The sequence below is a fragment of the Cetorhinus maximus genome, chromosome 16 (assembly GCF_964194155.1).
Source record: "Cetorhinus maximus chromosome 16, sCetMax3.hap1.1, whole genome shotgun sequence".
Taxonomy (NCBI): domain Eukaryota; kingdom Metazoa; phylum Chordata; class Chondrichthyes; order Lamniformes; family Cetorhinidae; genus Cetorhinus; species Cetorhinus maximus.
In genome coordinates this window covers 78,751,278-78,778,943 of record NC_135894.1, presented here as the reverse complement: position 1 = coordinate 78,778,943, position 27,666 = coordinate 78,751,278, and the positions used below count along the sequence as shown (strand labels likewise).

The following is a 27,666-nucleotide window of genomic DNA, read 5'->3' as shown; positions in this document are numbered from 1 at the left end:
CCAAGTTGCAGCTGGAGGCAACTATAGTGAAGATAGACACCTCAAAAAAGTGATCATGCTGGCTGCTCGGAACATTTGGAGATGCTGCTGATGTGATATTCTTAACACTTTGCTGTGGTCTATGTCCAAATGGAGTGGTAATTGCTTAAGTGCGTTTAAGTGACAGGTTGGAACAGTATGTGCATCACTGTAGCTTATCCAGAAGCTTCAAATCTTTCTGTTCGCATTTTACAGCAGCATGAGGTTATTTTATCAGAAAATTATCCCTGGCAAATATGACAATAATGGATTTCAAATCTGCCCCATGCATGCATCTTCTTCAACCTTTTCCATTGAAACTAAACAATCTGCACTGTTTGGGGATTTTTTAAGTACATTTTGAAAACATCCAAATGACAGTGAGACCCACTGCTCTCCTGACAGCTCCTTTTGTTTTCATGTGTAATTCTGACAGCTCCATAAACTTGATATGGGGGAGTGATAAACAAGAAAATATCACAAGACCTCTTTTAAATCATGTGCCAGCTACAGTTACAGGAACCTAATAGCTCGCTATTGTATTAATATAATCGTTTTTGTTTTAACAGTTTAGTTTAACATTGCAAGCTAGCAGGTGGGAACCTCAGAGGCCTCTCCTCTAGCTAACTGAGTGATTGGTTGGGCACACTGTTTTCATCTAGATTCTTGTATACTTGGTCAAAAAATTATCCTCTAAGTCATCGATCCAACATTGAGACCTGACCAAGGACAATTGAGTCACGTGCCAAGAGACAGAGACAAATTACAAAACTGAGCAAGATAATAGTGAGGCACAGCAAGCAACTGTTGGTATTTTACACAAAGCCGATAAACAAATCCTGAATCTTGAACTGTATTATTTGATGAATGTTACTGATACAGGCATCAGATTAGCTGTGCTTAATTCTTAGGATGATAATCGCTTATCTTTGCTGTACGTACGCTATACACCATATAGAAATGTGGCAAATTCTGTGCAGCATCTTATCCAAAAGCCTGCATAATGATCTTAAAGAGACTGTGTCACCTTGCAAAGCTTTCCTGCAAGACAAAATCTCCTCTGGGAAGATTCTACTGTGCACTCGGACTTTAAAAATATCTTCAGGATTTTGCTAATTCAGATTTTCAGGAGAACCTTCCTCAAATGGGCTGTATCCAATATAATGCATCAATCCAACGATCATTTTTATAATAATAATGATTGTGAACTGTTTCAAATTTTTGATTTGCAAAGATGTACCATCTGTAGTCCTTATTCTACCATGCGGAAGAATGAAAGAAGGCTGCTAACTGTTGCTGGTAATGTTCTAGCTTAACGTTTCTGTATGACATTCCTCTGCTTATACTTTACCCAGTTAATATTTCCACTCAAATAACGGACAACATGAACACACTGAGTGGAATCTTCTCAGCCCTGGGAAGGCAGGTTGGACAGTTAGCAAATTCTGAGAGTCACAAGTCAGGTTGGCTCCTCGCTGCATTTCCCCATCTGAGTGATCCTGCCGGAGGCGGGTACACAACACCTGAGATACTAATTGAGGGCAGGATGCCACCGCTGGGATCTTCTAGTTGTCACACGGGCCCCCTGCTGAGGCCAGAGCCTGACAAGTATCTTGAGGCAGCCGATGGCAGGCGTGGGCCAACAGTACCTCTTCTAAGTACCCCCATCCCAAAACTATGATCAGGGCACCACAAGAAATCCTGTGATGCTGCGGTCATTCTTCATTTTTAAATTTCCAGACAGCGCTTTCATCCTCTCCAGCTGGGCCTGCCGGCCATTCACACCTTCAGGCCCTCTGATCGGGCCTCCTGCCTCACTAGGCCACCCACCGCCCTGAATTGGATGGCAAAGGGGGAGTTAGCCTCTTAGCTACCTCTGGGAAGATCATGGAGACAGGTGGAATGCAGGTACCACTGGGGTTGGGTTCCGGAAATTGTCCCGATGCCCAAGAAACTCCTAACTCCTGAAGATTCCGCTCATTGGGTGCTAGTGGAGAATTCCAAACTTCTAGTATGTTTGCTGAGTATTGCTGAATCAGTACTAATAACCTCAATACAACAGATTAACTTTAATTATTTCAATGATAGTGTCCAGGTAGGTGTACATGTGTCATGGGGTTTGCCCATCAGAGTTGGCAAAGCAAAGCAATGCCAATTAACCCGGGATCTTATGAAAGAGCCGTTTTATTTTTTCTCGTCCAGATAATTGTTAGAAGATTATGCAAGCCAGTGGAGTTAATGAAGTTCAAGCGATTTTCTCAGGTCGCCACCATTCATCTATCTGAGCCTTCCCATGAATAACACAAGGGGCTAATTGGTGGTACAGTATTATGAAGCATGTTAACTATGTCTGGGCTTGAGGGGACGCACCAGTGATATTGTTATATTCTGCTGAAAGTGAAGGAAGGTGGTAATGGGTTTATATCTATGCAGATTGAAAATATTTATGAAGGAATTAAATACTTTGAAATTTGTGATCCATTTACCTCACACAGAGAGGGAAAGACACGAGATATTATGAATTTATAAAATGTTACCCTTGTGCTTTTAGCAAATAGGTCATACATTAAGAAACCTCGAACTCATCTATTGATAATGGTTATTTGTATAAGGCAATTAAATGGGACCAGGACAGCAGTGTTCAATGGCATAATGAAAATTAGTATCTGTATTGTATAATAGGATACTAGCCTGTTATTGTGCAGCAAACTTGTGCAGGAGTTGTTCATTGTAATAGAGGGGTACAATATTTAAATAGCCAAAAGCTTATAAATGAAGACTAGCTGCACCATTACTAATGCAGAACATGACTTTTGACTGACAAACGTAAGTGAAAGGCCAGCTCAATCATGCAGTGCACAACCAAGTCTGCAAATGGTGAAAAGTAAGTAAGAAATAGTGCGGGGTAATGCCAGGTTTGGGTTTTCAAAGCCTGTAAAGAAAGGAAAGACTGAGGATCTCAGGAGTTCAGCCATGGCTAATTTCCAGTCTTCTAGGCTATAAGTGGTTTGGTGAGGGAGCGCTGCTCTGATGGAGAGATACCTTTCAGGTGAGGTGTGAAACCAAGGCACCACCTACCCTCTCAGGTGGATGCAAAATATCCCGTGGCACTATTCGAAGAAGAGCAAGGGAGTTCCTCTCGGTGCCCTTGCTAACATTTAACCCTCAGCTAACATCTTAAACAGACAATCTGGTCATTCATTTAGTTCTGTTTGTGGGAGCTTGCTGTGCATAGATTGACTGCTGTATATCCTTCACTACAACAGTGATTACTCGTCAAAAGTGCTTCACTGGATTTAAATCACTTTGGGACAACCTGAGGTCAATACCGACACTAATGTACGTGCAAGGCTTTTTCTCATTTTCTTTCTCTCTGAGAAAGAATGCGAATCGTAGGTGGTGAGATGACTCTTCGTTTGAACAATGTGATGCAGTAAGGATCTTGTGGTGCAGTGGTAGGTCCCTATTTCTGAGCTAGAAGCTCCCAGTTTGAGTCCCACTCTGGGACTTGATGGCCATGGAAGGTGAGCTCATAATGTGGCCAAACAGACGAATTATCATCCTGTAAATCCTTCTAATAAACCTATGGCAGGCAGAAGGAGTGGGAGAGTCTCCTGGTCAGCCAGAACCTGTCAGGAGGTCACAGCAAAGCCACTGCAGTACCCTGCCAAGCATAATTGTGGATCAACACGTGGGAGTCTATGGTTGCCAACGCCCTCTTAGGGCATGGTACCCGAAGGGAAAGAGAGAGATGCAGCAAGGAAGAAGAGGCAGTTGTGCACTTGCAGCTTAGAAGGATCAACAAGTGAAAGCTTCGGGAGCACAGGCCATAATTCTATCAATAAAGTAAAGGATGACTGGTGAAATTACAGTTTACAGAGAGAGGGGTCGGGGCTGGAGGTGAGGGAGGAATTGCACAAAGAAGATAAGCTGATTTTGTATGTAATCTTAAGTATCAGCTGTGCTGTTGCAGCTGGCATGTAATCTTACTCCTTACAGCACAGAGGCGCAGGTCAAAAACACAATCTTTTAGGGCCACGTTGCTTGAGTGACCCGTCAGCTTTGACCCACTGGTTATTTAATTATTTATCCAGATACGAAGTATTACACTTGGACATAACGAGATACGGGATCAATGGCATGAGCTAGGGAGAAGGATGATTTCTTACCCGTGTTGTGTAAGCAGCTTCAGGGTCATCTTCAAGGACCCTGGAGAGTCCAAAGTCAGACACTTTACACACCAAGTTGCTGTTGACAAGGATGTTGCGAGCAGCCAGGTCCCGATGCACATAGCCCATGTCGGAAAGGTACTTCATACCAGAAGCTATCCCCCGAAGCATGCCGACAAGCTGAATGACTGTGAACTGGGCATCATGCTTCTGTAGGAGAATGGATAAAGTTTTTAAGTGAAGTTTGAAGCCCACAAGTCGGATGTTTATTTGAACTGCTGCACCTGGTGAGCCATCAGTATGCTTACCCTGAGAAAACTGTCCAAGGAACCGTTCTCCATGTATTCTGTAACAATCATGACAGGCTTACCTAAAAGAAATAAGTCACAAATGAAAGCAAAACGTAACATGATATATGTTGGAATTAAAAAGTGTTATCCTGTTTAAGCTCTGTGTTAATAGTACAGTGACTTTTACTGTTACTTTAACAATAACACTAAATAATCACCAAGTGTGTTATGTCTTTTTCACATAAAAGGTGTCTTTTTAAAAAAACGACCAATGAAGGAATGCATGTTGCTACCTTTGAAATGCAGCAGATGACAGCATGATATCTCTGGGCTCACACCCACAGATTATCTGTGCTCATTCCTTATTGTCCATGGCTCCCTCATACAAGGGGAGGAAACACTAACACTAAGGAATGAACATATTCATCAATCCTACAAAACTCAAGATATGATTTTACTTACATTTGGCAGCAGGGTGGGGGTTGGGGTGTTCTCTGGGAAGGAGGCTATGTCAAATGAAGCACAGTGATTCAAACATTTCCAGCTCTGACTCTAAGGGAAGATTTTCCTAATCCACTGGAATTATTGATTTGCTGGTACAGAAATTGTAGGAAATTGGGCAGAGATGAATACATGCATCTAACATAGGCTGCGCCTATTATCTGTTCATCAATGGAATTGGATGGGAAAATGAGGAAGACACCTTAAAAGACACAAGTTCCTCCCCAACGAATTTTCCTGTACTTGCTGTGCCCATGTAATCCAATAGCTGCAGGAGCTGGAACATGAAAACCCAACCTGAGATTTTTTTCTGTCATCTTTGTATTAAAGAGCTGTAAAATACCATCCGAATCTTCAAATACATATTTTGAAACTGGCAAGTACAATGTTTCCCATGTTCACATGAGGTATTTTTTTCCATGTCTGTAAATTCACTTTACTCAGGTATTTAGTGATCAGTTCTGTTAACACCTATAGCCAGCTGAATAAAATAGTTAAAAACAAAAAGCTAAAAGCTACTGCGGATGCTGGAAATCCAAAACAAAAACAGAATTACCTGGAAAAACTCAGCAGGTCTGGCAGCATCGGCGGAGAAGAAATCAGTTAACGTTTCGAGCCTTCATGGCCCTTCGGCAGAACTGAAGCATAGTTAGAAGAAGGGAGATATATAAACTGGTTTAAGGTGGGTGTAGGTGGGGGGGGGGGAGAGAGACACATTGAGGGTGTGGTGATTGTGGAGATGGGCAGATAATCAAAAGATGTCACAGACAAAAGGGTCAAAGAGGTGTTGAAGGTGGTGATATTTGTCTAAGAAAGGTGCTAATTAAGAATGGAAGACAGGATATTCAAAGTACAGCTCTAGTGGGGGTGGGGTGGAAAGACTAACGAGGTTTTAGTTTTAGATTTAAAAATAATGGAAATAGGTGGGGAAAGAAGAATCTATATAAATTATTGAAAAAAAAGGCGGGGGGTGGGGGGGAGAAACGGGGTGGGGATGGGGGGAGGGGGAGTTTAAGATCTAAAGTTGTTGAATTCAATATTCAGCCCGGAAGGCTGTAAAGTGCCTAGTCGGAAGATGAGGTGCTGTTCCTCCAGTTTGCGTTGGGCTTCACTGGAACAATGCAGCAAGCCAAGGACAGACATGTGGGCAAGAGAACAGGGTGGAGTGTTAAAATGGCAAGTGACAGGGAGGTTTGGGTCTTTCTTGCGGACAGACCGCAGGTGTTCCGCAAAATGATCGCCCAGTTTGCGTTTGGTCTCTCCAATGTAGAGGAGACCGCATTGGGAGCAACGGATGCAGTAGACTAAGTTAGGGGAAATGCAAGTGAAATGCTGCTTCACTTGAAAGGAGTGTTTGGGCCCTTGGACGGTGAGGAGAGAGGAAGTGAAGGGGCAGGTGTTGCATCTTCTGCGTGGGCATGGAGAGGTGCCATAAGTGGGGGTTGAGGAGAAGGGGGTGATGGAGGAGTGGACCAGGGTGTCCCGGAGGGAACGATCCCTACGGAATGCCGTCAGGGGGGGTGAAGGGAAGATGTGTTTGGTGGTGGCATCATGCTGGAGTTGGCGGAAATGGCGGAGGATGATCCTTTGAATGCGGAGGCTGGTGGGGTGATAAGTGAGGACAAGGGGGACCCTCTAATAGTAACTGAGTTGAATTAAATTGGATGTTTTTCCACTGTCTTTACCTGTTGACACTAGCCTTATTCTTACAATCACGGTGGACATGGAGCACTGGGGAAAGATGAACTTGCAAATCAAAACCTTACCAAGGACAATGAAGAAATGTAGAACCCAGAAGATGAGGCAAGACTTGCAAAAGTAAACTCAGCTAAGGTGTGAGAACAACAAGAGATCATGAGCATTGCTGAAAAAAGAGACATGTCGAAGCTTTTCATCTTGTGCTCATCAGGACGTTTCACACTCTCTTCACATACAGTATAAATTGTTGTTTTCCCCCTTTATTGGCGTTCTTGCAAAGTGTCCTGATGAGCGCAAGACAAAAAGCTTTGACATGTCTCTTTTTTAAGCAATACTCAAGTTCTGTACTACCAAACAAGAGGTCAGTTAGAACATTCCTTTGTTTTAAATTGAATTCCATTGACAGTTGTCAAATCAGATCTGGTCGGTATGTGAACAGTATTCATAGTGCATGATGGCTTGTATATTGCACATGAAGTGGCAACTTTTATTAAAAGTTCTAGCACCCTCCATTCCATATTCAAACATCTCTTTACAAGCCAAAGGGACATTCATTTGCTCACTTTCCTTTCAAATAGAGGAATATGGAGAATATTAATAAAAATGCTGGCTATATTAAAGTAGATCCCTTACTTTTTGTAACCACTCCTTCCAGATGAATGATATTTGGGTGATCAAACTGTCCCATAATGCTTGCTTCACTCAGGAAATCCCGCCTTTGTTTCTCAGTGTAACCAACTTTAAGGGTTTTGATAGCTACTGAGATCTCCTTTTTGGAGGGTAGCTTCAGACGTCCACTGCACACTTCTCCAAATTCTCCTGCAGTATAAAAAATAATTCTGTTTGTACTTTCAAAACAAGCTCAACATCCCATCCGTTTTGCATCACATGTAAGAGTTATTCATGTCAAGGATTAGTCATGTTTCCTCAGATATGGTTGTGTTAGATTTTGATCCTGTTTTAAAACTTAATAGGACAATCACCCAATGTTGGACACTTGATCACACTCCTGCAAGGTCCCTAAAATGGCAATTGAAGCCAAGTATGCATAGCAAGTGTGAATGAGTTTGGGAGCCACCACACAAGCTGTACCCATGTTTTATGAGGCCCTCAGCTGCTATTCAATCTACAGGCTGTCCATAAGGCTGAGCTGTGGCCACTGAATGGGAGGCCTTCCTTAAAGATCAAATATTTTCCTGTGTTTCTAGTGCTCTCTAGTGTCCCCTTATCCTATCTCTTAGCACAGACTGGGTCGGCAGATATCCACTGATTCATTGCACCCAAAATTCCAGTCTTGGTGCTAAAAGTGCATCAGGAACAATAAACTTCAAATGCCAGAGAATTATGCAAATAATTTTTTAATTCATTCATGGGATGTGAGCGTCGCTGGCTAGGCCAGCATTTATTGCCCATCCCAATTGCCCTTGAGTAGGTGGTGGTGAGCTGCCTTCTTGAACTGCTTTAGTCCGTGTAGTGTAGGCACACCCACAGTGCTGTTAGGAAGGGAGTTCCAGGATTCTGACCCAGTGACAGTGAAGGAACTGAGGCAGTGAAAGAATGAGCCAACTTCTCTCTTTTGCACAGATCAATCTGTGCCTGGACAATATCGAAATAACCTTCAGTAGCATTTATTAGTGATCTGCAGTTATTTAATAATATGTAGGATTTAGTACCTGCACCAACAACTTTATCAATAGATATAGAGGAAGAATCCAACTCCTTGGCAAACTCATGGACAGCTTGGCTGGGGTCCTCATATGTGTGTGGATCCACATATGTTCGTAGACCTGGAAGTTTAACTGTAAACACAAAAGTTGAGAAATATCACACACAGCCATGACATTAACACAACTTAACAATATTCACAACATTACTGCTTCCACAGATAATCGCTGTGGAGAGACCAGATACCAAAGATGTTGATAACTACTCCTGCTGCCTCAAACACTTCAGATTCAGTGGTGTTATTAAATAATTAAAAATAAATTGTAGTTCTTATTAAATTTTAGTTACCCTTTTCCACTCCTCCATTTATCATTCTTCACCAAGTGAAAATTCGACTGCCAAGCTGCACATGGATCTCTGCCAATATCACTCTCTAACCAGTCTATCTAAGATAAATGAGAGCAGGCGAGGATGTCCCACTCATCCCCCCTCGACAAAAGCACCTTGTCTTAGTGTAACATCTCTCTAAGAAGTAGGCACGTATGATTTGCAGGCAATAGTGATTAGGCAGAGTGTACTTCTCACAAACTCAACACGTTATGATGAAGACCATAAGATGGTTCACGTTAGGTCCAATTTAGAGATTTAAAATACACTTTCTATCAATCAATGATTGATGTAAATGCCTTCCTTGTTGCACATGATCCTTTTCTATTTCTTTCTCTGCCTCCATCAAGGAGTCAGACTGATTCTCCTGGATTTTGTTCCCCTCTCTGGCTAGCATATTTACAGAAGAATTATAGGCTTGGGTCATTTTTGACAACTTGTCAGGACTGTAGAGCAGTAACCCCCGATCTGTCCAAGCAGCTGAATTTCTACTTCGGAATGCCAATTGTATGTTCTAGCAGAACTTGTTTGGAAGCATCAGCTTCCTTGTATTCCTGTTTAGAGAGTTTTTCATTGTTGTCAATAATTAGTGTTTTAGGGGGCAGTCTAGATTCTGTTGCAACTAACCAACCAGTCTGCCTGCTTCTTCAAATAGTGTTGGCATGGTGGATGACTGGAATATGAAGGCATCATAATTGCTGCCAGGTTGTAGGTTGGTTATGCTAGAGGTCAGTGTAACACGGAAAGACTGGAGACTATTTTAGCTTTGAAAAGGGTGCGTGTGAGAATAATTTTATGGAAGTTTATAAAATAATAAATGGTATAGAAAAAGCAAATTTATAAAATTACTTTAAACTAAGGGGAGGATCTTCGGCTCGGCGAATAGGAGTGGGGCCCACTCGCCAAGGCATAAAATGATGCAGGGTGACGTAGGGCGTGCGTCCTGACATCACCACGCGTCATTTAGATTTTCAGTTCGGCGGGCGTGCAGCCAAAGGCCTATTAAGGCCATTTAACTCACAATTAAAATAATTAACAGAGCTGCCCGTCCAATCTTAAGGTTGGCGGGCAGGCGAAGAGCCCAGGCGGCCTTCGCATTTTTCTTGGAACCTCATCCACGGGCGGGATGAGGTTTCACGAATGCTTTCAAATTTTCTCAAATATTTTTATTGAAATTAAAGCACATGTCCCAGCTCATGTGACAGTTTCACATGAGGGGACATGTCATAAACATTTTTTCAACACTTTATTGAACTTTTAAAACTTAAATCCAATCTCCCTGAGGTACCTCTGTGTCTCAGGAAGATTTCTGCGCTCTTTCGCGCCCACATAAAATGGCGGCACGGGGCCGATCGGGGGCGCCAATCGGGTCCATGCCCGCCCCCGCACAACCCCTCCAACGGGGGGAAAATTCTACCCTAAGTTGCAATACTGGGACATGGGGACACATTCAAAGTAGTTCAAGACGTTCTTTCTCACACAAAGAATGGGCAACCTATACAATTGACTGCCAGTAGAGATGCAGGGAGGGGAAGGTGCACGAGCTGGAATCAGTTAAGGAGCAATTGGATGACATAATGGAATGTGTTGGTGTTGTCTGAATGGGTGAACTAAGAGAGACCTAACAGATATCCTGATGCATAATTGTCATGTGATTGATTGACATTATTTGGTTCCTATGGTCCAACACATACTTGCATGTGGATAGCATGAGAGCATGATCTATTGATATACACCATGGCCAGGATCTTCCCTTCGTCGGGCAGGCGTGATGGGTGAGCCCAGGACCAGGCGCGAAATGGTCCCCAGCCTGCGATCAGGCCCCGAATGCGATTTCACGCTGGCTGGCCAATTAAAAGCCAGCCAGCATGAAATGCACGCTGAGAACTTCAGCGCTGCTAGGGTGGGGGTGGGAAGAGGGTGAATGCTAAAGTCCGTGCATGCGTGGGGGAGCGCGCACTGAAATCACATAGCTGCCTCAGGGAGCCGAAGGCACAGAGCTGCGCTCTTTCGTGCCCACATAAAATGGCGGCACGGGGCTGACTGGGGGCGCCGATCGGGTCCATGCCTGACCCCGCACAATCCCTCCTGCAGAGTTTTAAAAACAAAATTAAGGATTTTAAAATTCTGGAAAAAATTTCCACACTCACGCACCTTTATGTGGCGATTATAAAAATGCTGCCCAAAAACTTTTTTTTATTTAAGTATGGAAGCCTCATCCCACCCGTGGATGAGGTTTTCTCAAAAATCAAAAGGCCGCCTGGCCGATTTGCCCGCCCGCCAACCGTAACATTGGACGGGCAGGGAAAAATACAAGCTAATGAATTGATTAATGGCCTTAATGGGCACGCTGCCAACTCTCGTGTGTGCCCGCCAACCGAAATATCGCGCAATGATGTCGGGACGCTCGCCTGATGTCATCGTGCACTATTTCACACTTGCGGCTATCCACCGAGCTGAAAATCCTGGCCCATAGGTTTGCTGTTAGATCTTGATAGCCACATTGGTGCAAATAGTGAGGCCCTGCACTTTTGCCAAGACTGCCATCTGGTAAAAGTGTTGTTCAATCTTTTCCTGTTGTCTCCTTTCCATGGAAAAGTGCTTCCCAGATCTTCCTGTACTATGTATTAGTGGAGTGCAGACTAACTAATGCAACATGTGTCACCAATGGTGGCCAGGAATGATCCAGTTGCATAAAAATCCAAGGCTGTGGTTACCTTTACTCAGTGCGGGCAGGGCTTGTTTTGTGATAAATATTGTTGAGATTAAGTTTGAGGACACAGTGCACCTCTTGCGATAACAAAGGAAAATTTCTTCAACCGCTGGTAGGGTCTGAACATTTGAGCCCTAGCCTAAAGAACTTAGCAGTAAAGGGCCAGATTCAGCTCATCTCACATCACTGCCCCCAACACCCCCACACCCCAAACTTTTACACACTATCAATTTTAATGGAAAGTAAAAATGGATGTGTCTAAAACAGGTGTCAGATGTCAATTTGCCTTATTCCCATCAGGTGGATTAAGTTATACCCCTTGGTTCCTGGAGCAAGATCAAGTGTTGCCAACAAAAACAAAAAATGCTGGAAAAGCTCAGCAAGTCTGACAGCATCTGTGGAGAGAAAGACAGAGTTAACATTTCAAGTCCGTATGACTCTTCTTCAGAGCTAAAGGGAAGTAGAGATGTGGTGAAATTTATACTGTTTAAGGTGGGGTGGAACAGATGAAGCTGGATAGAAGGCCAGCGATAGGTGGAGGCAAAGGAGAGATTGTGAAAGATGTCATAAACAAAAGGTCAAAGGGTTGTTAATAGTGGTGGTACTGACTAAAGGAGGTGCTAATGGTGACATTAAGAGTGGAAAGCAGAATGTGATAATGGCAAGACCAGGATAAGCACTTTGGAAAGTGACAGATGGCCCTAGTGGGGGTGGGGTGGGGGGAGGGGACGGTGGTGGGTAAAAAGGTCGAAAAGGCTAAAAGCTGGGGATAAAACAATGAATAAAAATGGAAATAAATTTAAAAAATAATAGTAATGAAAATAAGTGAGGAAAAATAAATAAATAAAAAAATTAAAATTAAAATGAATATAGAAAAAAGGGGGGATCAAAAAGGGGTGAAGATGGAGGAGAGAGTTCATGATCTGAAGTTGTTGAACTCAATGTTAAGTCCAGAAGGCTGTAAAGTGCCTGGTCAGAAGATGAGGTGCTGTTCCTCTAGTGTGAATTGAGCTTCACTGGAACATTGCAGCAGGTCAAGGATGGACATGTGGGCATGAGAGCAGGGTGGTGTGTTGAAATGGCAAGCGACAGGGAGGTCTGGGTCATGCTTGCGAACAGACCGAAGATGTTCCGCAAAGCAGTCACCCAGTCTGCGTTTGGTCTCTCCAATGTAGAGGAAACCGCATTGGGAGCAGCGAATGCAGTAGACTAAATTGAGGGAAGTGCAAGTGAAATGCTGCTTCACTTGAAAGGAGTGTTTGGGCCCTTGGACGGTGAGGAGGGGGGAAGTAAAGGGGCAGGTGTTACGCCTTCTGCGAATGCATGGGAAGGTGCCATGGGAGGGAGTTGAGGTGTTGGGGGTGATGGAGGAGTGGACCAGGGTGTTCTGGAGGGAATGGACCCCACAGAATGCTGACGGTGGGGGTTGGGTGGGGGGGGTGTGGGTGGCGGTGAAGGGAAAATGTGTTTAGTGGTGGCATCATGCTGGAGTTGGCGGAAATGGCGGAGGATGATCCTTTGAATGCGGAGGCTGGTGGGGTGAAAAGTGAGGACAAGGGGTTCTTGGTTCTGTGAGGGGGAGGAAGGTGTGAGGGCAGAGGTGCTGGAGATGGGTCGAACACGGTTGAGGGCCCTGTCAACCACCGTGGGTGGGAAACCTCAATTAAGGAAGAAGGAGGACATGTCAGAGGAACTGTTTTATAAAGTGGCATCATCAGAACAGATGCGACGGAGGTGAAGGAACTGAGAGAATGGGATGGAGTCCTTCCCGGAAGCAGGGTGTGAGGAGCTGTAGTCAAGGTAGCTGTGGGAGTCGGTGCGCTTGTAATGAATATTGGTGGATAGTCTGTCATCAGGAATGGAAACAGAGAGGTCAAGGAAAGGAAGGGAAGTGTCTGAGATGGACCATGTGAAAGTGATGGAGGGGTGGAAATTGGAAGCAAAATTGATACATTTTTCCAGGTCCAGACGAGAGCATGAAGCAGTACCAAAACAGTCATCGATTTTGGGAGGGGGCCTGAGTAGGACTGGAACAAGGAATGTTCCACATACCCCATAAAGAGACAGGCATAACTGGGGCCCATGAGGATACCCATAGCCACACCAATTGTTGCCAAGCTGACTACGATGTATGTTCCCCCTCTGTGTGAGTTCCTCTTCCTGTTTCAAATCCATTGGAATGTGTAATTGAACTCCCAAGCTGAATATGGTTAATTACTGTCTGCACCAGTTCTGTAGCGCCAGGCTCTACCAAATGAGTATTTTGCAAAATTACAGCAGCAAACAACAGAATAAAATAACACTTCAAAGATAATGCAGAAACTGCTGTGCGAAAAGTCCCCCAAAAATTCAAACTCACACTGCGATAGTGTGTAAGCTCTCTGAGCATGCACAAGGTGGATTCCTTCCTTACATCATGGCTGTAAAACGGTGTTCCCAATGAGTGCTGAAACAAATATTCTGAATGTAATCAGTGTAGGTGATGGAAGTGTTGTGCTCTCAAGTTATTGGTGAAAGAACACTTAGCCTGTTTCAATGACTCCTCTTAGAAAGAGAAGAGCTTTAATTTATATCCCAAAAGCTCGTTTCACATTTTCAGGATGTCCCAAAACACTTCATAGCTAACTAAATGTTTTTGAAGTGTTGCCTCTGTTGGAATGTAAGCAAATCCTGTAACCAATTTTTGCACAGGAAAGTCCCATAAACAGCACAGAGGTAAATGAGATGCTGCCTGACTTGCTGAGCATTTTTAAAAATTATTTGCAAAATGTTTGCAGCTCAATACTTACTGTGACCATTTGGGTAATATATTCTTTTATCATCAGAAATATGCTTTGATTTGTTGTACCCACAGAATCTGCAAAAAACATCAAAACAAGAGTCAAACAGCCCTAGTCATCAAACACTTCAATATTTCATTGCTTTGAAAGATTATTTAACTTGCATGGGTGCCAAATGTTTTCGTAACAAGTGTTCCTTTCATAGAAACATATAAAGCTCTCAGCGTACTCCAAAATGTCAATTCCAGATATTTTTCCAACCACTCTTATGTTGTCCTTGTGGTTTATCTTACTACTTCTAGTGATTATTACACCATGAATCCATATTTCTGCAACAAGATTAAATTGTGATTGATTGTTGGCATAAGATAATATGTTTTGATTTCATTCGTGAGCTCAGACAAGGTTAGGAAGTAATTCTATACCTTTTCACTGTACTACTTCCTCTTCTTTCCTTTTATTTAATGTTTTATGAATATTTCTTATCCCTCTGGTTAGAGTAACCCATGCTCACTTATTAAGACATCTGACTGGTTCTACTGGGCTGAAAATCAATGGAGCCAATATCCCACTGTAAGTGTTGGGATGTGTCTTCTGGTGATATTTATTCTGGACCCTAGCAGATCCCATACAGTCAGAGAGAGGTAGCTTTATTCAAACATTTCCACTGTGTGCCCGCATCCCTAGGAGCTCATCTATGGTGCCCCCACCACCCAACTCTAAGGGCACAAAATGTGACAGAGGCTGCCCGTTCCTTGGGACACATTACACTGCTGGGTTATCCATTGTCTTCCTTTGTAAGGTCAAGAAAAGTGACGGTGGATTTGTTTAGAGATCCAGGCCATAACCCAGATTTGGACCCACAGGTGGGTCCCACTTGTGCCCTGAAGTGGCTGGTATTCCTCCTTTTACTGATGTTTTACCAGGGCAGGACAGGCGTAACTCCAATTCCAGAGTCCCCTTCCCCAAGCCCCAATACTTCTGATAGAGGTGACTTTTTTTGGTGTGGATGGAAGTTAATTTACTATAGGCTTACAATACCAACTTGGCTAACTTAATACTGATTATTGGTCAGAAGGTTGTAGTTTCTAGCTTCACTCTGGACTTGAGCAAATAACCCAGGTTGACACTTCAGTGGGGTGCTGAGGCAGCGATGCATTTCCGGAAATTCTACCCATTGTATAAGATGTTAAATCAAGGCTCTGTTCATTTGGAGGTATAGGATCCCAAGGTACTATTTGAAGAAGAGTAGGGAATTCTCCGGCCAAACATTCATCACTTCCAGAATTCTCCTGTATATCATGCTCCCAAGTTCCACACAGTTTGCTGCCCCCCTCAGCTACCGTCTGTATGACTCCTGCACCCAGTTAAAATCAGGATGTAGGAATTGGAAAATCAGTCAGTCTGATAGTCAATAGTACACAGTGAAGAGGAATTCATTGCCAATGCAACCTGTTAATCTAGCATTTATACTAATAAACTGAGTTTGTCATTAGAATGCAACATAATGTAACTACCTCAATAAAGCAATTTCTGCAGTTAAATAATCTGTTGGTATTGTGCAAAGAGCCATGATCTTTCAATTTCAAAGGAAAATATTTAAGCCATGGTAAATTACCTCTCACGGGTGTTAACAACTTCTTTTTCGACATAAACATACCAATCACACGACAGGGATTAGCAAAACAATAATGTGGGCTCTTTATTTGAAGATATGACTATATACAAATAGTATTCACTAGGAGGTTAAGTATTATACGTCTAATCTATGACCTACTGCTTGCAGACTACAGGTAATAGGACTAATACATCACATTCTGTTGAGGCATGTAATGATTGACAGTAGTTTAAGATATTCCTTAAAGGTGCATACGCATCATAACACAACAACAGGTGCACAGTAAAATAAGCTGGGAAATGGTCATTTTAACATAGAACATCGTGTTGAACTAACCTCCCAATTATGATGTACATCACCACGGTGAGGAGGACAATAGCCACTGCTGCTGATATGGCAATCATGACGACCTGGCTATTCTCACCAGCGATGGAGAAGGCTGAAATGAAGATAGATTAAAAAAAACTTGTTTTGCGATGGAATGTAAGCAGAACAGAAAGAATACAAACACTACAAGGGCGGCTAGCTAGGAAAAATGACATGTTTCCTACTGAGGGGTTCAAACGATATCATAAGATGCATTAACCATTGGCTGAACTCTGCGATGAAACTACGGCACTGAAATGATTCCTTAAGCCCATACTTTTCCAAGTGCTCATCCAATCACTCTGCTGATAGATTCCAGTAACTTCCCCACAACTGACATTAAGCTGACGGATCTGAAGTTACCTGGCTTCTCTCTCCCTCTCTTCTTAACTAATGGAATGTTTTTCAATGCAAAAAAACTAACATTCACTTACAGTCAGGACTGGTCTCAAATTCAAACTTGCGGCTGCTGGTCCCATAACCAGCCGCGGTCCGGGCTCTGATCTGGAACAGGTAGGTGGTCTCAGGTTTCAGCCCATTGATGGTGACGTTGGTGCCCTTTGACCTCATGATAGTGTAACTGGTCTCCTGCTCCTGCTTCAAGACAAACAAAGAAAGGCACATGGTTCATTACAATTCAGTTCTTCCTTAAAAGCTACTTCCTCTTTGAGATTTTTTTTATAATCATCAAAAGTTAGACATCACAGTTGAATTTGGATTTTTTTTTTTCATTTGCTTCTCCATTTCCAAAGAAAGAGGTTCATATTGGACTATAGTTCTGTGCGTGATGGTAGACCTCCAATCCTAATCTTCATGCATCAGCTTTCGACACGTAAACGTTGAAAACTTGTATTTATATAGCACTTCTAACATAGCAAAACACCCTGAAATGCTTCACAGAGGTGCAATCAAAAAACGGATTTCTAAAAGAAGGTATTGTGCGAGTTGGTCAAAGATGGGATTTTGAGGAGTGATTTAAAAGAGGGAGGCAGAGAGGTGGAGGGGCTCAGGGATAGTGTCATGACCATGGATCATAGCCCTGAATTACTTACAGATATGTTGAACTTTTAAGTAAGATATGTATGTTTTAAAAAAAGGACAAACAAGCAAAAGCTGGCTGAGACTGTAAAGTAACCACTTGCTGGAAAAGCCCTATGTGGATTACACTCGATCAACTAGTCCAGAGAACAGAATGTCGCGCCTAAAAAGATGTCAAGGCCTATTTCAGACAGAGAAACTTCAAAGGAAAAGATGCAATGCAAAAACTGGACTGTAATCTCCAGTGGTTGTGGAGAAAATGAGGGCTGATTACCATCTCCTGTGAGTTATACCCCAGACTGTGGACATGTTGTGAGTTGAAAAGAAAGCAGATCTGTGTGAAAGGCATGTTTGTTTTTTTTCCCTTCCAGGAATACACAAGAAAAGGGGTTAAAAAGCCAACTGCAGCCCTAGTTCTGGGCGCTAGTTTTGGTGTTGCAGTCCTGGTGTGTAAGGGTGTGCTGTGAAGGTCACAGCTGAAGAACATCAACTAGACATCCTTGCGCTTGCAAGTAAGTAAGTCCTCTCTCTCTGATTGCTGGACGCAAGTCACAAGTCAGCAAAGCCACAGTCGAAAAGGAAACAGGACAGCTCCTTTCAGCTAACCTGCAGAACCAAGAATCTGCAAACCAGCTGCTCAACTACCAAAGTCATCCAACTTAACGGCTGCAAAGTTTCACCATCTACTCCTCACAGATCAGCCAAAGACTGATTCGTATATCTTTTTAACATTAGTTTCTGGACTTATTTCTCATTTCTAATCTGTGTAGAGTTGCCTGAACAAGGTGATGTTTGGTTAAAAAAAAACTTTGAGGTTAGGCCCGATGCAATTAGCTGCCATGATGGAAAAGTCAGTACACAAAGAAAATGAGCTTCGGTCTGCTGAAAAACATTTCTTTTTTGACTTTATACATGCAGTTCTGGTTACCCTTTCACAAGAGCGATATTATTGTCCTTGAGATGGTACTTGGCCAATAACTAAGGTAATTACTGGTGCAGGATTTGCAATTGCTCATGGGGGCAGGGTTGGGTGTGGGCTTGCTCTGAAAATAGCGCCCTCGGACAGTGTGTCAGCCTCTCAATATCTCCATGACACACTGGGATTTTTAAAGGGAGGGAGGTGAGCCAGCAACTGGTATACCTCCAATTAGTTTGCTTATTAAGTTTATTAAAGAGCTTGTAAACAGACTGGCAATGGACAGAAACAAATTTTCAAAGTTAGTAATAGGAAGAGCAAACAGTCTGGGACATGTTAGTGCACAGCTATCAGAAGCACAGTGGGAAGCCAAGGCTGATTGTGGTTGCTGATGAAAAATCTTGTATAAAAAAGGATAATCAAACTGATGTGCTCATGCAATGGCACAACATTGCCATTGTTTAAACAGAGTGGCACTTGAATGGTGAGTGTTTGGGCACTTGTGTGGGCCATGAGCTGCCAGTCCTCTGATCTCCTGCCTGCTCCATTCATCCAGGTAATGGAAAACCCAGTAATGGCTGCCATTTAACTTTTATAATTGCCCTCCCGAACTAGTTCCCGCCTCACCACCATGCCCGCTGCCCCTAATTGGGCGCCAAATTCGCGTATGGGCCAATTATCTTTTTCATGGAAGATTGTATCACATGACTGACCTGGTGCGGGGTCAAGGCCCAGAAATGGCCCCGCTATCAAGTTCCTGACCCTGGACTGAAAATTCAGGCCCTGATATCAGAAATTTGATGGTGAAGAAAGTTTATGGAAATTAAGCTTCTCCAACAAGAGGCTTTGAAGTGACTTAAATAAAATTGAGTACATTACAACAATGACTGCACTTCAACAGTACTCCACTTGCTCTAGAGTGCCTGAGGATGTCCAGAGGATGTCAGTGGTGCTATATACACAGCCAGGTGAAGGGCTAATATCAGCACGTGCATGATGAGCCAGTTGGACACATTCTTTGCAATAGCTTCTATGATTCTGTAAGTCTTCAAATTAATATAGGGCACTGCCTATTGCTGACAGCACAATCTCCCAGCTCACAGGCAATGGTACCATTCAATCAAATGCTATTCAATCAAGGGCTGTGAAAAAATAAGGAAGATTTTCTGTTGCCAATTCTAGGTTGGTCAGGAGCCTTATTTGAATCATGCACTTTCATTATAGTCAAAACAGTAATCCATTCCCTAGGTCTGACATTCCTCACTTGAATGAATACAAAACAATCACCACCTAAAAAAACTCCTAAAGGATTTCAAGGTAAAGTCTTTTCATTGGGTTGTTATAAAATGAATTGCCGCAAAGTCTGACAGCTGTATGAATATGTTCAGGACATAGTATAGAACCACTTTAGTTCCATTCAAGTACTACTCTAAGACTTCAATCTAGGATAACATGTCAGTGCATTATTGACGGATTCCTGCACTGTCAGAACTGCTGCCCTTTCAGATGAGATGAAACCCCTGTCTGACCATTCAGGCGAACGTGAAAATGTCCCATAGTACTATTCCAAGAACATAGAGTTCTGCCATGTTCTGGACAACTTTTCTCCAAAGAAAAAGGCAGATTAACTGGTGTTATCTCATACGCTGATTGTGCACAAAGGCTTGCTTTATTTGCTACATAACAATAGTGTTTGCATTTGAGTAATTTATTGGCAATGAAGTATTTTCAGATAACTTAAGGACATCAAAAAGTGCCTTATAAATGAAAGTCCCTGCTTTCTTATAGTCCAAAGCGTGTGAAAACTCCATATCCAGTGTTTCATCACATATCTTTGGAAAGTTCTGAGGGCAGCTACCATATGGTACTTGCCACAATTTGTGATATGTTTTAGCTATTGCGACTATTTGGAGTGTAAAATAAACATCACAATTTGCAGCTTCTGTGAATTGCACTTTGTATCTTTAGTTGGTAACACTTTAGTTCCCAGAAATAACAAACAGTAAGATTTGATCTTAGGAGAATACACTGAGGGCCTCCAATGCCATTAAACATAAGAGCAAGTATGTATGAACATAATTAGAGCGCACAGATTTTGCAACAATCTTGCATGTTTGTTAGTTTTTAATGAACATAAGCAATTTAGTTGGAAATTCTTGTCATTTCTATCTTGGACCTTAGGTTTCCTTGTTGATCTTGGGGGAAATTTGATGCTGCTGTAAGTGATAGCAAGGATAAAACACTTTGAGCTTGTTTTTGTAACCCAGTTGTAATAATAATTAAATAATTCTGAAACGTGTGGGAGAGAGGTGGAAGGTGCAGTAGATAATGCAACTGCTTCTTATATCCGAGAAGTGCCTCAGGTTGTCAACCCTTCAGGGTCAGTTGCAAATAATCCAGGGGAAAAATATATAGGAACATTAAAAAATTGGTTTGCTATAGAAACATAGAAAATAGGAACAGGAGTAGGTCACTCGGCCCTTTGAGCCTGCTCTGCCATGCAATATGACCATGGCTGATCCTCTATCTCAATATCATACTCCCGCTTTCTCCCCATACCCCTTGACTCCTTTAGAGTCTCGAAAACTAGCTATTTCCTTCTTAAATATATTCAGTGACTTGGTCTCCAGAGCCTTCTGTGGTAGAGAATTCCATAGGTTCACTACCCTCCGGGTGAAGAAGTTTCTCCTCATTCCAGCCCTAATATTGGAAATGAGAAAAATGGCTGTTTGACTGGGTGTGGGGGATAGAGGTGAGATGTCAGGTCAAGAAACCTCCAGGAATACGTTCAGCCTGATTTGCCAATGCTAGATATGCCTGTGCCCAATATTGCGGCCCACAAAACAAGGCCAGCTTCAGTTCTTCCAGTGCTCACAGCTCAGATGCATTGCCAGAGCACTGAGACCATCAGGCAAGATATTAGGCACCAGCAATTTGAAAGAGCTGCTGGCAATTCTTAGATAGGGGCCTGATCTTTTTTCACATCCAAAATGTTGCTGGAGGAGGATGCTCTGATTGGGCAGTGGAGATAATGGAAAATGAGTTCCTCTCCACCAAAGGGAAAAAGATCAGCTAGCAAAATAGAATATGAATGTGATTGCTGGCATCCCTTGAAGCGCCTGCTACAAATAACCCATATCTATTGCTCTATTTAGGCAGGTTAGCCATATTGTGAGAAATAACCCTAATTTAGAGAAAAGCACATTAGCAAGTGCCATTTTACATCACTTTATCAAACCCTACTTCTACGTTCACTATTTCCAGCATTGTTGTATATGAATACTTTTATGATCCTGTTAGAACTGGTGAGCAGATGGAACCTTCTGTTCTATGAATTTACTAAGACAAATATTGAGGAAATTTTCCCTCACTGAGGTATTTCCGTTAGTGCAGCTGAATCGGTAATTTCCAAAGCAGCTCCTTCTCTTTAAAGATCACATGTTAAAAAAAGGCTTTACAACATTTACTTTTGGGTTCTGACAGGGTTAAGAAACAAAAAAAAAGACATTTTTGAAATAAAACAGGAGGGTTAAAAATACAAAGATGTTTTGCCAACGCCTATAGAGAGAAAAATGCAGGTTAAGGTTCACCAGAAATAAAAACAGAAAATGCTAGAAAAAAGACTCAGCAGGTCTGGCAGCATCTCATGAGGGTCATATGGACTCGAAACATTAGCTCTGTTTCTCTCTCCACAGATGCTGCCAGGCCTGCTGAGATTTTCCAGCATTTTCTGTTTTTATCTCAGGTTTTCAGCATCTGCAGTATTTTGTCTTAGTCACATTTATTCATAGTATTTTGCTACAGTTCAACATAATTGTTAAGTAATTGTTTTATTATTTGTTCATGGAATATAAGCATCACTTGCAAGGCCAGCATTTATTTCCCATCCATAATTGCCCTTGAGAAGGCGGTGGTGGGCCGCCTCCTTGAACTTCTGCATTCCATATGGTGTAGGTACCCCATAATAATTACTTTGTAGTCACAATAGTTCAGAATCTCCCTTATTAACAATCATTCTGTTATGAAAGCACCAAGGTTGGATGTTTTCCAAATGCTTTCTGCGTGGGATTTTAGGTGCTAGTTGCAGGACAAAGTGACACACTAAGCTGAGGGGGGAATAACAAGTGCAGTTGTGGAAGAAAGAATTGTAGTGAGCAATGTGTACTCTATGGCTGGATACTGGTATCTTTACAAGATAACAGAAGGTGTCTCAGTTGGGAAAATAACTTGTTGAATGCTAAAGTTGAAATAGTAGGGCAGTGTACTGGAAGAGCTAACTGAAATGTGACAATGGATACACAGCAGTGGAAGTGGAAAGAAGAAACGGTACAGTTGTGAGGTCTTGTAGCATCTATGGGCAGCTGAGTTATGGTGACTGGTTAATCTTTATACCGCACATTGTTAAATTGCAGTTGTTCAAATTACAAGTTATCCCTTTATATTTGCATTAATTGTGAAACTGCAAGCAAAGTTATTACCTTCTAATTATATTGTTACTCATAAATTCCATGGCAAATGCTACCCTTCAGATCTGAAGGTTGGTACTGAATCCTTAAAGCAGGACACAAACCATGTAGCTTAAAAAGGAAGCAGTCTATTTAGCATTCTCTCTAAGAAGGAGAGCAGAAGAAGTAAAATAAGGCAATTGAATCCATCAAGCTATTGAATGACAGTTTCCTTTGCGTTCTTTGTGTAGCAAAATTGTACATGCATTTCTAGAGTACACATTTATGATCTTGGCTGCATATGACATGCAAAGGAAATCCTGTCCATTGGGAAGGTACCAGAAGCAGCCCCACTTCTTTCCCACCAGTCCCACAATCCTTAACACCCACAGTTGATGTGTAACTGCCTCATCTTAAGAACATTTTGTGATATCAGATCAAATTTTTTGAACCAAAAAGAGGCTTAGGAAAAGTGGATCCAAACCAAAGTCCAGTTCAAGATCTAAAGCATGATTGCCATGAGAGAAATTATTCACAGGAACTCCTGAAGAAATGGATGCACTTTGAAATGTTGAGAGACAATTTCCAACACCGTTTTCAGGTTTTTTTTTAGCTTTGTTAATCACTCCACATTTTATTCATTTTTTTTTCTTTCTTACAGTGCAGAAGAGGCCCTTCGGCCCATCAAGTCTGCACTGACACATGAGAAACACCTGACCTACCTACCTAATCCCATTTACCAGCACTTGGCCCATAGCCTTGAATGTTATGACGTGCCAATTGCTCATCCAGGTACTTTTTAAAGGATGTGAGGCAACCCACCTCCACCACCCTCCCAGGCAGCGCATTCCAGACCGTCACCACCCTCTGGGTAAAAAAGTTTTTCTTCACATCCCCCCTAAACCTCCTGCCCCTCACCTTGAACTTGTGTCCCCTTGTGACTGACCCTTCAACTAAGGGGAACAGCTGCTCCCTATCCACCCTGTCCGTGCCCCTCATAATCTTGTACACCTCAATCAGGTCGCCCCTCAATCTTCTCTGCTCCCGACGAAAACAACCCAAGTCTATCCAACCTCTCTTCATAACTTAAATGTTTCATCCCAGGCAACATCCTGGTGAATCTCCTCTGCACCCCCTCCAGTGCAATCACATCCTTCCTATAATGTGGCGACTAGAACTGCACACAGTACTCCAGCTGTGGCCTTACCAAGATTCTATACAACTCCAGCATGACCTCCCTACTTTTGTAACCTATACCTTGATTGATAAAGGCAAGTGCCCCATATGCCTTTTTCACCACCCCACTAATATGCCCCTCTGCCTTCCGAGATCTATGGACACATGCCAAGATCCCTTTGTTCCTCAGAACTTCCTAGTGTCATGCTGTTCATTGAATACTTCCTTGTCAAATTACTCCATCCAAAGTGTATCACCTCACACTTTTCAGGGTTAAATTCCATCTGCCACTTATCTGCCTATTTGACCACCCCGTCTATGTCTTCCTGTCGCCCAAGACACTCAACCTCACTGTTAACTACCCAACCAATCTTTGTGTCATTTTCCCACCTTCTCGTAGAACTTGACCTCGTAGTCTAATATGATCCCGTTCGGATGTTCTGGCTCTTGCCAAGAGAGAGAAATGCTGTTTCGTGACGTCCTCTCCTTCTTAACGACAGTGACCAGAGATGGAGCTGAGAAAGAGCAAAATACAATTAAAGAATAATTTGCACAAACCTGTGCCAGCTGGAATCATTTCTATCGAAAACAGTCTCTAAATGATGCTGTCCCTATGGCCAGGCTGAGCAGCTGGAAAACACTGTCCTTGAACACATTTTGGAAATGATAACCTTAACAAAAGATTAGTCTGAATTTTACAATGTTTAGACTCCTCCATGTGGAAACTACCACAACCGTGAGCAATCTGTCACAATCCTTTACCAAGCGACCAGCGTGTATCTGATTGGGAAACTCACAAAGCTTCACATATGTCAGTCTAAAGCTTTGCCAAAATTATACCTGGCTCGTAAATTACAGTCAATTACGGTTAAGCAAATAGCTAACATTTATCAACACTGATTCACAAAATTATGGTAAAAATTGTGTCTCATACAGACTCATCCACATTGTTAATGTTAAGTGTTTCTTATTTTTGAAAGGATCGGTGGTCAGGCCCAATTCCTACAATAAGCAGCTACAGCCTGCCATGATAGATGATGTGCTAGGTTTCCATTTCCGCAGATGCCACACCGATCCTTGCATTTTTAAAACATTTTTTTCAGTTTCATGTTTAACTTTCTTCCGCTAAAAGGGTATAGCTTCCTGCCTGTCAGCAGCCCTCTGCTGCAAGAGAGCTTGCCCAAGTTAAATGTTCTTCCTTTGTGACTGTTGGCAAGCTAATCAAGTACGGGGCCCAAAACCTGTTCATCCAACATTCACACTTCAGTTTGCGGAATTTCTGGATGTTGATCAACTGCAGAGACTTCAGTTGCTTTTTCCCTTCCCTAGTCTGGGAACACTAAGCCATTTTGATTATTCCCATTGCTGCAATGGCTGACATCAGTTAGCTCAGAAAATACAGGGACCAAAGCTGAGACTTGCCAGACTTGGACGGATCAGTACACAGCATGCAGTGCATTTCCTCAGTGAGCAACCAATGGAAACACAAGGAAAACATGTTTTTATATATATTCTTTTCAACTTTTTTAGAAACTAAAATAACCCTATAATCCTCCATTGTTGAGTGTGGGGAGGTGGTGGCATAGCGTATTGACTCTGGACTAGTGTTCTCTGGGGAACTGGGTTCAAATCCTGTCATGGCAAATGGTGGAATTTGATTTCAATAAAAAATCTAGAATTAGAAGTCTAATGATGACCATGAAATCATTGTCAATTGTTGTAAAAACCCATCTGGTTCACTACTGCCCTTTAGGGAAGGAAATCTACCATCCTTACCTGGTCTGACCTACATGTGGTTGACTACTTAACTGCCCCCTGAACAAGGGTAATTTGGGATGGGCAATAAATGCTGGCGTAGCCACATCTGGTGAATGGTAAGCATTGAGAAAACAGTTGGAGGTTTTTATTAATCTGATTGGAGTTGTACAGGCCAGCTCCATTATCGCTTCATCAGCGCATCATAAAAATGCAATGAACTGTTTTGTTTACCCTGCTTTTAGAATAAATAGTAACTTAGTCACTGTCAGTACAAGGGACACAAGTGGAAATGCAGGCATCCCTTTCCAGGGATACCTTCAATACCTTCAATCTGTTGATAATTAACCTGCTTACACGAGAAAATCCCAATCAAGTTAATCCAGAATTAATACCACACTTTAACATTACACCCACATCTATCTTGGGTTTGAGGGCCCAAGACTTTCCAAATACGCATCGGGACCGAGGCCTTGCTGGATTTCGGATATTGCCAGATTTAGGGTCGGGTAGTTCGGGCTTTGGGCAGTTCAGGTAAAGCTGGGTCAGATGCGGGGGTGGGTTTAAGAGTCGTTTGGAGCATGGGGGTAGAGCAGCACGCGAAGATGGTAACTAGTCTGGAGCCAAACAGCACCAATGCAGCACCTAGCTGAAATGTCCAGGTAAGTTTTTTAAAAAAAAATTTTACTCAATTATAATTGATGCATGGAACATTATAAAAACGCTCAGTTTTCAGACACCGCGGGGCTTCAGGTAGTTGGACCTGAGGCTCTTTACTTGTTCTGTTTTTCTAAAGCAGTCATATTAGTTTCTGATCTCAGACCAATAAATACCGCCGCTTCCATCACCAGCACAGCAACCCTCTTCCTAGATCTCAACTCCTGTGTCACAGTGAATGTACGTGCATGCTTTGCAGTGTACATAAATCTGAGACAAACCAGACGGGTTTGAATTGTCAGCTTGTAGCAGTTATAGGATCTGATTTACGCACATGCTTCCTCGAGCAGAACGCAAAGCAAGAACTTGAGACAGATTGCTGGGACTATTACTTTGCAGTTGGCTATGTGGCACCTGATTTTTATGTTGATCGGGTGGGCATGCGCCTGACCCGAATGCACACGAAATTGCGCGAAATGACGTCGGGCATGCGTCCTGATGTCATTGCGCACGCGACTAATATTGAGGTCAGCGGGCGCGGCTCCGATTCCTGCAAGCGCCCTCTGGCAATTAAAAGACCAATTAAGGGCATTAAAAAAACCTACTGTCCGCGATTTTACATTGCCCGTGCGATTTCACGCTTGTCACACGGGCAAAACAGGCAGACAGGCAGCCCGTTTTTAACAAAACCTCACCCAAGGGCGGGACGAAATGTCTGGGGTGGAATATAATTAAAGAAGATATCTGGGGCTGATGTCTTTCGAGCTCTGCTGTCAGGTGCTTGATTGTGCTGCACAGACACAGTTTGCTGTGTTGTTTTCTTCTCATTTAATTTGCACGGGTCTGCAGCTTCCTGAGACAGCTCTGCAGCAGCTGCCAGCCTGCAGGGAGCTCACTAGAGGTGCCCACCTGCACCCTCACCTTTGTTGGCATCCGCCCTCTTCCCGCCCCCAACCCCCCCCAACCTCCCAATCCCCCTTGGCAGAGCTGAGACTTTCACAGCGCGCATTTCACACAGGCTGCCTGTTAATTGGCCAGCCAGTGTGAAATCACGTTCAGGGGCTGATCGTGGGAAGCAGCAAATTTCCCGTCCGCATCTGGGTCCACCAACTTGGCGCACACGTGCCAAGCATGAAATTCAGACTCTGGTGTTTGGAATTTTATTCCAAAACTAAGCTGGGAATAAGAACATCTGGAAGTGGTGTTTGGAATTTTGAAGGCTCTAAATCTGGAGAGGGGGATTTCCTAAATAAACCCCACATGAGCAATCATAGCTCCAAGGATCACTTTGCCGCTCCAATTCAACCCTCAGCTTTCACAACAAATAGATGACGTGCACATGAAACCCACCTGGATCACTGGGAAATGTGGCATGAAATGAGTTGCTAATCCTGGACAGAGGGTTCCGAGGTTTGTAGCATTTTTATTCAAGCCACAACACATTAATATAATATCTTTTTGCACAATTTACTAA

The 27,666-nt window shown here is 42.8% G+C and overlaps 1 protein-coding gene across 3 annotated transcripts in view; it reads right to left on the bottom strand.

The window, feature by feature from the left end:
- epha3 (eph receptor A3) overlaps window positions 1–27,666 on the bottom strand; it is a 267,227-nt gene that overhangs the window by 56,328 nt on the left and 183,233 nt on the right. For 2 of the 3 annotated variants that reach the window (XM_078560154.1, XM_078560156.1), the window contains exons 6-13: window positions 24,171–24,295; window positions 16,640–16,802; window positions 16,176–16,278; window positions 14,231–14,298; window positions 8,350–8,475; window positions 7,310–7,495; window positions 4,496–4,557; window positions 4,188–4,397 (exon numbers count right to left, since the gene is read on the bottom strand). In XM_078560154.1, the coding sequence (XP_078416280.1) occupies window positions 4,188–4,397; window positions 4,496–4,557; window positions 7,310–7,495; window positions 8,350–8,475; window positions 14,231–14,298; window positions 16,176–16,278; window positions 16,640–16,802; window positions 24,171–24,295 (1,043 nt within the window). The remainder of the gene's footprint in view (window positions 1–4,187; window positions 4,398–4,495; window positions 4,558–7,309; window positions 7,496–8,349; window positions 8,476–14,230; window positions 14,299–16,175; window positions 16,279–16,639; window positions 16,803–24,170; window positions 24,296–27,666) is intronic. The other variant, XM_078560155.1, reaches the window with a different exon arrangement.